The sequence below is a fragment of the Balaenoptera musculus genome, chromosome 20 (assembly GCF_009873245.2).
Source record: "Balaenoptera musculus isolate JJ_BM4_2016_0621 chromosome 20, mBalMus1.pri.v3, whole genome shotgun sequence".
Lineage (NCBI taxonomy): Eukaryota > Metazoa > Chordata > Mammalia > Artiodactyla > Balaenopteridae > Balaenoptera > Balaenoptera musculus.
In genome coordinates, this window is record NC_045804.1 from 46,250,892 (window position 1) to 46,264,872 (window position 13,981).

Genomic DNA, 13,981 nt, shown 5'->3' on the forward strand with positions numbered 1-13,981 from the left:
AACTTACCTAATTATCAAGTACCTATGTGCTAGACACTGCCTAATGAGCACAGTGCCTGGTACATAGCTGATACTCAATGTTAGCTATTAGTTGTCAATACCAATCACAAGTCTAGGAACTCAAAGAAATGAGAGATATGTCTTATCTTGTTAGACGGTTTAATTTTGTTGATCTGGGTTGGATCCAGTATCACCACTTCCTCTAAAAGCTCACAATTCCTTTTCAGTAGGCAGAGGAAGGGGGGAGGGGCATGACAGAGGTAGGGAATTAAGAGGTAGGGAATTAAGAGGTAAACAATACATATAGCCAACATTTTAACTATAAATGGAGTATAACCTTTAAAAACTGTTGTACACCTGAAACTCATTAATATTGCAAATCAGCTATACCTCAATTTTTAAGAAAATTTTGAGAGGGAAAATAAAACTTTAAATCCAAATCAAAGAAAGAAAAACAATTCCTTTAATGAAGCATCCCAGAATTTTACCAGGGATCCCTGTGAACTTGTTAAAAATTTCAAAACAAAGCAAGATTCATCTTTACGCAATTTTTTCAGCATGATCACTCTTCTACTGTCCTAGGATCAAGAGCATAGCAACTAATATGGGATTTTGTTTTGTAAAACTCTCAAGTGGCATTCGTCTAGAGCAAGAGTCACTGTTTATATTATTCCATCAACACGCCCTTACTATGATCTAACTTAAATTCTTGTCTTCCTAGAAAGCAGCAAAATATAATTTTGGAAATCTTCCTTTCTGGCCACCCATCACAGAACCCAAGTATGGGTATAAACCCATTTGTTGCTGCTCCTAACATTTTAGAAAACCTTTGGGTTTAAAACTTTCTTCAAAGCAACTACCAAAAAATCAAAACAACTGCATTCAAGTTGTAATGGTAACTCAAGTTTCTATCGAAATCAACTGATCCTCCCAGATGACTAAACCAGGAGCTGAAAAAAACACTCCACCTCCCAGACAACAGATACAGGAAGTGAAGTAACACTGTCCTCACAGGGCTGTCCCCTTTCTGCAGTCTTCGCTCGCTGTCTTGCAATCTTTGACAGGGATCTTTCTAAAGACCTGTACTAATCACCATTGTCCTTCCTAAGTGCCTTCATTGGTTTCTTTGGATGGCAAGTTCTTTTTTCTCCATACCAAGATTGCCACACCACTGAAAATGCTCATGGCATCCTGAATTTGCTGAACACAAATAGAAGTCTACACAGTCAACTAAGGAACTCTTTCACTCAACAAATTCATGTGACAACCCAACTTGGCAGAATCACCTCCACAAACCAGACTATTTTGTAAAAAGATTACCTATGTGTTCATGCAAACTCTTCCAAGTCCAGGCATTCACACATTAGTGTTTAGTGTGGGAGCGGCCTGCAAAACCCTGAATCCTATTAGCAGTTTCTTTAAAAATCTGTGATAGAGCTTAACATATTCCTCTAGTTTTGGACTGAGATGCAGCAGACAACACTTGGCAACATTTACTGCTGGAAAAAAACAAATCTGATTATCTTCTTGGAGGTAGCTCCAAAGAGTACAATTTATATACAATCGTCTCCAATTATCTGATGGAAAAGCAATTCACAAAAACATTGTTTATTCTACATACACTTATTTTAATAAGAACTACCAGTACATCACTAATCTACTGATTTCCCAAGTCTTTACTACAAAGAACTCAAGCCCAAGGTTTACTTTTGGTGTCAACATCTCATTTAGCAACGAGTCAAGTGTGGTGAAGCTAGTAGTCTCATACATTGTTGATGGGGCTATAATGTGGAACAATTCTTGGAGGGAGATAGTATTTACCAATTGAAAAGTATATGTTTTCTGACACACGAAATCTAGAAATGTATCATACACATACACATGCATTTACTGCAGCACCATTTACAATAGCAAGGCTGGAAATAATCTGAATGTCCAAAAGTAGTCAACTGGTTTTTTTCCAAAAATCAGGAGTACATCAATGTAAGGCAGTCATTTGAATGAGACAGATCTCAATGCCTGACAATGATCTATACTAATTAAATATCTATATACACTGATGTCTATGATCTCTGGAAGATTTTACATTGAGTGTTTCTAATAAAGGGGACTACCATACTATTGTTTTACCATGTGTACGTGTACTACTGAGAATGAATTTAATCATTCTTCTCTGTTCCTGTCACTGATTGGGGCAGAGGGGATTTTTCCCTCAGCCTAAGAAGGATTATTCTGACACATTCACACATTCAGCCTTTGGTTGCACAACCCCAAAAATTCCATGCTAGATGATCCACAATTACACCTTGTATTATAAATACACACTGGCACTTTAATGATTAAAATAAACATCGTGTTGTTATCTGGTTTAGAAGACAGGATACTTGCACTACTTATACTTGTTCTTCACAACCAGGTTACAGGTATTTTCCCCCCAGAAATATACATCATTTTTGGGAAACAGACAAGTGATTTACGGGAGGGAAAAAATAAATGGGATCTTTTTCACATTTAGGCAAACAATATCATCAATATGTTCAGACTAGAGATTTTATTTTAGAAGGATAAAGGATGGAGGCGCAATGATGTTTGGCATTTTTAATTTAGGTTTGTTTTATTTAAGTTTAATGTTAATCCATGCTGTGTTTCAGTAAGAACAATACAGATTCTGTATCTGTGGCTCCAGTCAGATATCCAGTAGTACAAATTAGCTTCAAGTTACACATACTGAACAAAAGAGGTTGAGCGAGCGAAGGAGGGGAGGGACGGGGCCCAGGGGGAGAGGGAAGGAGAAGAAACAAAGAATTGAACACGCATGCAGGCTTTTCCATTACCACCTTCAATGCTAACCTGCTTCAGAGGGAGAGTAAAGTAGGCAAGAATGAGCAGCCACGGATTGTTGAACTGTTACCAGCACCATGCTTTTCAGCAACATTTCAGCAGAGTTTGAAACACTTTTTACAGCAAAATCATTACAACAAACTCCCCAAACAACCTTTAACCACCTCAAGCTAACATCCAATTAATTTTAAACATTGGTATAAAATTCAATTTAAACAATTAGAAAAAGGGAAAATGATACCACATACACCTCTATAGTGTGATTAACCTTTCTCTTAGATGCTTGCATCACCTAAAAGTCTAATGGCTTTCAAATGTAATTTCCATTTCTAATGGTGATCTTGCCACATCTGGCAGGAGACAATACAGTAATGCTGAAAAAGCCTCTATGCAGTCCTGTTAGTGTCTTAAAGAACCTAAAAGCTGGAACCAGTAAAATCCACAGAAATTCACTCTTGCCTTTAAGAACTTTTGAAGACAGTTTTTTAAAAAACAAAAACAAAAACAAAAACCAACAGGGCAGGAACCTAAATTCTGAGACCAAATGTAAAAGTCAGATTTGGTGGTTCTCAGTGACAATGGGGGAATTTCCAAGAGGGGTGGGATGGGAAGGTGTGGGGTGGTCAGAGATGGTTTCTCTTGTTGGCTTTTATGTCTCACTGATTTTCATCTTCCACATCCTGCAGCGCTTCTTTATTCTGCTCTTCACCTGCAAAGAAGAATGACAGTTAGTTATTTCATAATGACTAAACTAGGCTGTTGTGGTCACAAAGGTATCATTCCAAGCATAAAGACTCCTTATTATTTGCTACAATTGGTTTAAACACAGACAGGCAAAGGATTTCTACCTTGACACCTGAGATGCCTAAGCCAAGAGGTGCTGCTGGATCAAGGTCCTGAATGATCAACAGGATGAAAAAAAAAACTGATGCACAGTAAAAGTCAGTGTTTTTATGCTAAAAAAGCTCTTAAGTAGACAGCCAAGGTAACCATATTATTAAAATGATTTTCAAGCTTTCATGTATATCTTGAGTCAAAATACTCTTTCTCAATAACCTCACCTCTTCAAGAACCAAGAGTACTTCATAATTTTTTGCAAAATCTAATTTTTCTGCAGGTCCCATTATCAGAAATGTTTCAATAAGAGAACTGAGCAGCAAAATTCTTCAAAGGAGTTCTACAGTTTTAGAGGGAGGATTCTGCTTTTGTAAATGAGTATCTTACACATTTTGTATCCTGGACAGTCACACCAAACCATAACCACAATTTCTCACTCCAAAGTGGAATAGCATGCTCAAAGTAAACCAGACCACTGAGGTTATTAAAGAAGGGCATTTGGACCAGTTCTCTCATGCCACTTTTCTTTTCCCTTTGAATATGATGATTAGCCTGAGGAGTTTCAACTGCACTATGACATGCAACAGAAAGCCAGCCTATTTACCAGAGAATCATCTACCTATTAATAAGCATTAAATAAGTCAGCCATAATAAGGAAGCATGCAGGCTTTTGCCAAAAAATAAACGGGTAAAAGTTACATTCTTCTTCTTTAACAAACCACTTGTCATTCCTATGTAGTTACTAGTTTGATCAAAATAAATGAAAAATCAATTAACTAACCCAACAATCATAATATGATAGTTCAGACAACCCATCCATTCATAGTGCTTGTTAAATTACTTAATTAGAATGGACAAATGACACTAAGACCGGCTGCCTACAGACATAAAGCAAAACTCTGAGGAATGCTTTTAAACAGTCTTAAAGACCTTGATACAACAAATGCTGTCATGGCAATAAGGGTTAAGTAAAGGTAGTTTCAGTGTTTTTAACATTTCTTTTGTGATAAAAATATTTGACATTGATTGTTTAAGTCTAAAAGTACTTAATGTACATAAAGATTTTTGACTCACATTTAGAAAAAGACGTGCAAGGAAAGACAAAATTAACTATTTACTGAGGGAAGAAATGATGGTCCACCCAACTGTTCCCCCAAAGAACAATAATGTATTCAAACTTAGGAAATGGTAGGAATGTTCACTCTCATTTTTAACAGCCATACACTGCCAAAATACAGTTAACATACAACAATAGAGCACACTCTAATTTACTCATAAGCAACCATTAGATTTGCCAAAAGTTCCAAGTAACTTTGGCATAAAAATACTGTCACATAAGTCACACCCAAACAGAGGTAGACAGGGGTAACAGATCATAAATGTCTTAGAAGGTTTCACATCCTGGAATGTAGAACAAGCAGTTTTTTAAGCGACAAGATGATGATATGCAGGCATGATTAGTGAAGAACCAAAACCAAAAGCAGAATTCACTGTGCCATGATAATGACTTACAAAGTAGAGTTTTTAGGAAAGGAAGAGTTGGATTTTCCTTTAGGAATCTATATTGCAAGGAGAAAGGGAGGGAGAACAATCATATGAAAGCAACATTACAAGAAAAATAAACCAAGAGCAGGACAAAGGAAAACATCAATGATTTAGGGGAGTCAGATTTTGGTCTTTTTACTTTGTATGAACTTCACTCTAAGAAATAATCTGTTCCTTTTTAAGAGGAAGAAATAATATCCTCTTAAAAGGTATACAGAAGGGGGGCAAAAAGATACATACATATCTTCAGATACATATTTCTTTGCCCAGTTTCTAGATTTGGGGGGGAGGAGGGGAACGGGCAGAGAGAACACATTTCCTCTCTATGGACTTGTGTATTTAACAGTCCTCTGACCACAGGTTAAGAGAAAAGGACTGAAATCACTTGATGAGAAAAAGTGGTGCTCCCTTTAAAGAATTATGTTTCAACAGACCCAGACAGACATTAACATATTCTGCAGTTAAAAACATATAAACGTGTAAGTAAAGGCCTGTGAACAACATATACTTCTTCTTTTAGAAACCCTCAATTCAAAAGGTTTTTGACACCATTTTTCATATTTAAAGTAAAAAAGGAGAAAACCATCTAAATAATCCTTAAAATAAATGCAAGTAACATCCTGACCAATTTCATGACCAAAATTCTTCTACATTCAGCATTGATTCTAAATCACAAAACCAGTTTAATGAAACATGTAATACTCTACCTTTTAGCAAAACTGGCAAATAATTTCCTAGTACCGACAACAATTTGTAAATTCAGATAGCTTGTTAATATTGCTAAAATTTCAAGATAGACCACTTGAATTTTTCACATTAAACTGCTTCATAATTCCAAATATTTTGTGACAAACCTCTTAAATGAAAATCAGTCTGTTTCAACCAAATTTAATTAATTGGTCAATTTACAAAGTGAAAAGGAATTGATGCAACTGAATTTCACTAGATTTTTAAGTGTTTTAGGATTAAAGAGAAATCTACCCTAAAATGTAATAAAACATTTTGTACAAAGAACCTCCCCAACTATGAAAACGTAAGAAATCTAAAGGTATCCTATTTTTAAATGATCCATTTCATAAAACAATGCTCAATAACCAAGAAAAAGCATATCTTTGGTTCTGTATAAAAATGGAGTGACATACAGTCTACCCTCAATCAATTCTTGGTTATGAGTGATAATGAAAAATATAGACTTTATTTATTTTTGTAATCTAGCAACTTAGTCATAAGAGCTGGCATCAAATGTCTAAAAAAAATTGCCTTTCAAAGTCACCTTCTTTTTGTTATTTTTCACCCTCAAAAAAACATCCCCAGAGGTCAAAGGGGTATAGAGCTTACTTATATTATAGGTCAATACTGCTTACCAAACTCTCCACATGCTTTCCTTTTATCCCCTCAAACAGGCAGAGAGATATTAGTCTTCTCTGAGCTGGGGGTGACTGTGAAGAGTCCACAGCTATTTGGCCATTCTTCTTAGTAGTTATTGTTAGAATACAATAGAATTTAAAGCTGGAAGGAACCTTAGTCATTAGTTCAGAGACGGTTAAATTGGTTTTGAGTCCCACAGACTGGTAGTGGTTGCCCCTCAAGTGCTGTGTTGAATGAAAAGTCATCTGTGGCTCCATCTGGCTTTGTTGGTAAAGTGTGCAAGTAGGTCACATGTGCCACATATCTCAAGCCAACCCTAGTCAAGTTTCTAAATAGTTCATCAGCTGGTGCACTTTAGAAGCTGAGTCACCTAATTCTCACTTCAGTACCATGACCCAAGATAATTCTAAAATCTGACTCTATCCTTCCACTGCCAACCTACATGCCCTGACACCCATTTTCAAATACATCTTTAAAAAGTATGTTTCCAAATACAGTACAACATGTTGGTTTGACCAATGGAAAGTACAGCTAGCCTCAAGCAATACAACATATGCTTCAGTTTGGGTAATACACTCTTAAAGGATCTGTAGCTGAAAGTGACAAGAAACTTTATTTCCACTCGCCATACCACCACCACCAATTACAAAAACTCTCATAATTATCATGCCACACTAGTTTGTGTCCATCTCCCCGTCCCATCCCCCCCCCCAATGATGTACCATGGATTAAAACAATTCTTTAGAAATGGGCAGAATAAAATATCCTTTAAAATCAAGAAATGTGACAAATTTGGCCTTTTACATCTGGAAGAAACATTAAGCACCCACCCCACCCCACCACCCATCACAAGATTAAATTTTATAAAATATTCTAGTAACTATTTACAACTGCAATGCTAGAAAACAAGACACTACACCACACCTCTTAAATAAGGACCTATGGGCAGGACATGCCATTTGTTGTGTAGAATACAGAGGTAAACTAGTTCTTTTTTTAGATAAGATTTCCACACAGAAAAGATGCTTCATAAATATCTACTTATAACCATCTAGTTTTTTGTTTTTTTTTTTAACATCTTTATTGGAGTATAATTGCTTTGCAATGGTGCGTTAGTTTCTGCTTTATAACAAAGTGAATCAGTTATACATATACATATGTTCCCATATCTCTTCCCTCTTGCGTCTCCCTCCCTCCCACCCTCCCTATCCCACCCCTCTAGGTGGTCACAAAGCACTGAGCTTATCTCCCTGTGCTATGCGGCTGCTTCCCACTAGCTATCTATTTTACATTTGGTAGTGTATATATGTCCATGCCACTCTCTCACTTTGTCACGGCTTACCCTTCCCCCTAACTATCTAGTTTTAACCTGAGGATTACCACTCAGCCAAAGCAGTGATCATGACAATCAAATACAATTAACCTTAGACCCCCTAAAATTGAATCTGAGGAATGATAATATGAACTGCTTCCTTTCCCTCCATCTTTCAAAACACAGTGTGAGAGAAGAGGTAAACTAAGTTTAGCAAACAGTATTAGAGGCAAAACTTTAAATCTCTGAATATTAACAAAAGATCCCCTTTCCCAAACAGTTATTTTATTTTATCATCTTACAGACCAAAATGGAAGACTGTACTTTGATATCATTTCTGGTAAAGGCAGTAATCAAAATTTGATAGTTTGGAGGATAGGCTGTTGACTCTAAATTGTAGCTTAATGTAAAGAAATCCCAACTTCTAAGAGTAAACAGGTCCAACAACTGAAAGAGACAACACTTTAACTTCAGTCTCCTTACCATCACCCTGCATGTCTGAAGTCCATAGTGTCAGATTATCACGTAATAACTGCATGATAAGCGTAGAGTCCTTATAGCTTTCTTCACTCAGCGTATCCAGTTCTGCAATTGCATCATCAAAAGCTGCTTTTGCCAACCTACAAGTGTTTACATAAATGTATTACAAAAATAAACTAAAAAAGTCCAAAACCAGAATTGGAAATGACGTTAAGTTAAATTTCAGTCTTTTCTTCAGTTATCACACAGTAATAGCGACACTGAATGCTTGGGTTTAGGCACTGAAATAAAGGAAAAGCAGATGTAACTGATGAAAATTAACTTCCTATTAACTCCCTTTTTAATTTTGTAATCCATTAACTTTGGAACTAGTGGAACTTTTGGAGTTCCACTTATGACTATGCTTTTGACAAGCAGACCAAATCCCATTCTAATCCATCACCAAAATACATGCATATTAAAGGTATCTCCAAATTCTAGTCAACAGTTCACTTATTTAACAAAGTTTTAATGCAAAAAGAGAAAATTCTGGGACAGTATCTCACAGTTTAATCCAATAGAATTTAATGTTAATGGAGCAAGGAAGAATAACAGGCAATCTAGAACTCACAAAAATGTGATCATATAAGCCAATTACTACAGTTAAAACGAAACAAAATTCACATTCACTTATTGAGTACTGTGTACTATGTACACCAAGTGACGATGGGCACGGGGTGGGGAAAAGAAAAGAGGAAAGAGAGACATAACCTGGGTCCACAATGAACTTTTTAAAACATCTAAGAATAGAGGGACTGACACATAAATAACTACTATAAAAGGAGGATGAAGTGCTATCCTGGAGAAAGTACTTTAGGGACCCAAGAGGAGGAACAAATGGGGAAGTCATATTTGAACTAATTAATGGGTAGGAAAAGAGCACAAATGGCACACTCAGATTAAAGCAAAAGCATGGAAAGGACTAAGTTGAAGCTACGTGTGGGACAGCTAGCCTGGAGAATGGCAATGAAAGACCAGTACTATCAGCTAAACAGCTATAGCTTCTTTATTAGTTAAGACATATTACCTGTTTGGACAAACTCGACTAGCAACATTTAGAATGTTTTTAGATAAATTAATATTTATTTGCATTCAAATGAATCCACCTTACATCAGGAAAATCCTTTCATGGAATATCTGATTCCTACATACTCAAGAACACTGAAGTTACAAAGAACAAATACATTATTCCTATTATATGAGGTATCTAAAATAGGCAAACTCATAAAGACAGAAAGTAGAGATTACCAGGGACTGGGGCAGAGGGAAATATGGAGTTATTGTTTAGTGATTAGTTCGTTTCAGGTGATGAAAAAGTTTTAGAAATAGTGGTGACAGACAATATTGTGGGTGTACTTAATGACACTGAATTGCACATTTAAAAACAAAATGCTAGGGCTTCCCTGATGGCGCAGTGGTTAAGAATCCGCCTGCCAATGCAGGGGACAGGGGTTTGAGCCCTGGTCCAGGAAGATCCCACATGCCGCGGAGCAACTAAGCCTGTGTGCTACAACTACTGAGCCTGTGCTCTAGAGCCCGCAAGCCACAACTACTGAAGTCCGCGCGCCTAGAGCCCGTGCTCCGCAACAAAAGAAGCCACCGCAACGAGAAGCCCACGCACCGCAACGAAGACCCAATGCAGCCAATAAACAAATTAATTAATTAATTAAATTTTAAAAAAAAACAGAATGCTAAACTTCATGTTATGTATATTTAAAAAGTAAAAAGCTATGCACATGAAAATATTCCTCAAATTTATATGTGTATCAAAAATTGGGAACAATCTGAAGTATAAATGGTGGAGTACTTTTACATATGTCAATAAAATGCCAAATTTTATGACAGAAAATACAAAATGACATGTACACTAAGAGCATAACTATATTAAACACATGCTATAAAGACTGAAAGCTAATATACAGAAATGAAGATAATTCTACTATGAAAATTCCTCATTCCTTCCTCTTACTCTGTAACAAGATTCTTTTCAATCTACCAATCAAATTTTTCCCCATCAACATAATTATCCTAACTGCTATCCTAGTGAAATGAGATAGGTCTGTCTTCATATCATCCAAAACAGCTGCATTAAAAGCCAAAATAATTCTTTATTACAGGGCCAAGCCAACGAAGGCAGTCCCAAGGAACCAGACAAAAAACAAGTAGCTATTCTCCTTTGTAACCTTTTTTACTTTCATAGTGAGAGCGTTTGTTCTCTTTCATGACCTACCTGCAGGCACGGTCAGGGGAATTAAGAATTTCATAGTAGAATACGGAGAAATTGAGAGCAAGACCTAAGCGAATGGGATGTGTTGGTGGAAGTTCTGTCATTGCAATATCACTAGCAGCTTTATAAGCCACTAGGCTGTTCTCCGCAGCTTCCTTCCTGTCATTTCCTGTGGCAAATTCAGCCAGATACCTGTGGTAGTCCCCTTTCCTAAAACAAAACAAAAATAAAAGAACAGAATTAGGAATAATGCTTTTTAAATAAGTTGTTAAAAATTTTCTATATTACATAAGATCAAGTATGTGACAAAAACATGAAACAGGTATACTTCAATAATTTCAAAAAGTCTCTTTCAGGAATGACTGACTCATCTATTTAGTTTTCCTCCTCAGAGATTTCACATTGCCAAATATAAGCAAAATCCTAGAGAAATTAACTGAAAAGTCTCAAAAATCAACAAATTTATCACTTGATAGACAAGAATTAAATATAAAAAGTGGTTCCAAAGAATGGCACAACAGTTTGTTAATCATGAAATAAAACTTCCATATAAATTGTTAAGACTGAACTGTGTAATGCACTGCTTGTAGCTAGGGGGGCAGCCCCACACAAGCAAATGAATATAAATAGGTAAAGCGAAACCTAGTACATTTTTACAGTAATAGTCTGACCACCTTAAATGCAGTAATATTGATTCTTCTTAGCAGTGAATCTGCAAATGAGTATTCAAAAATTAATTTAATTCTTGAGACTCACTCCTCCCGTAACTATCTTTCCAACATTAAATAAAATGTTGTAAACCTACATAAAAAAGTGATGATTCTAAGAGAGTCAACATTTAATCTGACATTTTCCCTTCTAGTATAGAACCTACATTTTATAATAGAAAACCTTGGACTCGCCAGTGTTAGCTGCTGGAATGAGGTGTTTGTCCAGTACATCCAGAATGTCACAACAGATTAACTTTAGCTCAGTCTCAACCTGAAAAAAAAGTCAGAAAAATTGTTTAAGAAATTATATATAAATTATCACATTCTATCTCTTGTTTTGGAGAAGAGAACATGCATACCCTTCTCCAAACCGCCCTTCCCTCTCTTGACACAAAAGCAGAGAAAAGCTGTCTCCGGTTTATGGAAAGTCTTTCTTCCTATGTGCCATTACTTAAGTGCTTAAAAAAAACCTCACGGTTCAGCTACAGAACTAACAGTGATTACTACTTACTAAGTGCAGCACATTTATATTAAGTAGCTTCTTTAATGAGGTAGCAACTATTATCTCCACTTACATGGGAAAACAAAGATTACTATATTTGCCCAAAGATCACTAACTTAAAGAACTTAGAGGCAGAGTGAGAACTTGAACCCAGGTAAGGTTGCATGGTTGGAGTCACAGTTTGTAAGGGATGGAATAAAAATTCAAACCAAGGTATTCTGCTTCCAAGGCTCACATTTCTAACCACTACTATGCTCAACAGCCAACCACCTGAGTGGTAGATCCATAGCCAGTTACAACACCAAAAATCTGTAAACTAAAGGAAATATTGCCACTCGTCCCAATTCGTTTATCATGCCAAAAACGCACACTACTCCTAAACATATATACACAGTCTGCTTTCCATTTTCTATTACTACAGTGACATTGTTCAACCTTTCCAAATTCATTTCATGCCCTCTGGAACCTCCTCCTTCCCACTGTAAATAATTCGCCCACTCTCTCTTCTCCTATAATCTCATTCTGATTCTAAGTAAAACCAGCTCTCTCCTGAATGAACTACCTTCTTTATGGCTTTTCAAGTAAAGATAGACTGCTCTAAGAGAAGGATGATTTCTGAATCTCTTTAACTCCTCACTGACTCAGTATGACTGCTCTCCTAATACTCCAAACCCTTCCTCCTTGGAAGCTCATCCACTATGTTTTAATTTCTCAATTTCTGTTATCAGTAGATCTCCGCAGGCTCTTCACCCACATTCACTGAGTATCTACAGCTTACCTCTCCAATTCCGGGTATCACACACCAAGGTATTATCATGTTCCTTTCAACACAGTTCCTTCATCTCAACTCCATGACCTTCACTTGTCCATACTCGTAACTATGCTGTTCTATCCTGGAAGTCTTAAATTCCAGCCTCTTGACTCTTTCATCTTCTCCCAATTTATCAGTTCCTCTCTTTGTTTCCTGTTTCCTTTCCTACTTATCCCAAATCCCACAATCTAGTTCACAGACTTACCGCTTTAGCACTTTCTCATTTCCTCATCCCTCTGAGACACCAAACTTGTCTACCGACAATCCATATTGTTTGTTTCAACATATTTGAAAGTAATGGTCACACTGGTACCAGCTAACCACCTTCTCTGTAACCCCAGGTATGTTACTTAATCACTCAGAACACTTGTTTTCCCATCTATGAACCAGAGTAATACCTACCCTTTACACGGTCATTTAAAGATTAAATACAGTATCTTACACAATTATATATATTACAAATATCTCCCCGTGTTAGTCAATAAACGTTTCCCTTTTCCCTCCCCCTACCAAGTTTACTACTCCCCATGCTAACTTTGTGACTGCTTCTGTTATTTCCCTCACTGTACTCTTAAGAGTGTGTTTAGAATCAGTTTCTCAACAGTGGGGGGCTATTCTATGCATAACAGGATGCTCAGCAGTATCCCCATTTCTACCCACTAAAATACCAGCAGAACTGTCAAGTTGTGACAACCAAAAATGTCTCTAGACATTGCCAAATGTCCTCTGAGGAGCAAAGTCACCTCTGGTTGAGAACTAGATCAAACTTTCTTGACCAAAACCCACAATAAAAACATTACATATCTGTATATACCCACATGTAATATGTGAAACAATAACTTTATGAAATAATGTCCAATGCCCTCTGATACTTTCTATTCTATTAAAAAAACAATGACTAGACTGATATTAACTGTAACTGTCTCAACTGTAACTGTAACTGTCTCACCTTTGCACATAACACCTAGCAACTGGTGTGGCATATAATAGGCACACAAATATTTGTTAAATTGTCCTGAATGGTAATTTCAAGTCACTCAATGAAGTATTTTGTAGTTACCACAATAAAAACAAAGATTAAATTAGTTCTTTACTTGTGTGGTGCTCAACACTACTCTCTGCAGCTTCCAAGAAAAAAAAGTTCTTCTCCTCTGTCCCGAAATACTGTATAGCCTGTAATTCCCAATCCAGGTGAGTGAAAGATGTAAATCCATTAAAATGTAAAATATACATTACACAGGTATACAACAATGTGTGTACTAGGCTATGTTCTAAACAGTCCACCACCTAAGACATCATTCTTTAAACT

The 13,981-nt window shown here is 36.5% G+C and overlaps 1 protein-coding gene across 3 annotated transcripts in view; it reads right to left on the bottom strand.

The window, feature by feature from the left end:
• Positions 1 to 2,583: 2,583 nt before the first annotated feature.
• Positions 2,584 to 13,981, bottom strand: part of YWHAE (tyrosine 3-monooxygenase/tryptophan 5-monooxygenase activation protein epsilon) — a 39,595-nt gene continuing 28,197 nt past the window's right edge. Inside the window, exons 3-7 of one of the 3 annotated variants that reach the window (XM_036836920.1) lie at positions 11,524 to 11,630; positions 10,653 to 10,859; positions 8,387 to 8,523; positions 5,191 to 5,237; positions 2,584 to 3,550 (exon numbers count right to left, since the gene is read on the bottom strand). In XM_036836920.1, coding sequence (XP_036692815.1) covers positions 5,230 to 5,237; positions 8,387 to 8,523; positions 10,653 to 10,859; positions 11,524 to 11,630 — 459 coding nt within the window. In that variant the 3' untranslated portion in view covers positions 2,584 to 3,550; positions 5,191 to 5,229. The remainder of the gene's footprint in view (positions 3,551 to 5,190; positions 5,238 to 8,386; positions 8,524 to 10,652; positions 10,860 to 11,523; positions 11,631 to 13,981) is intronic. The other 2 variants (XM_036836919.1, XM_036836922.1) reach the window with 2 other exon arrangements.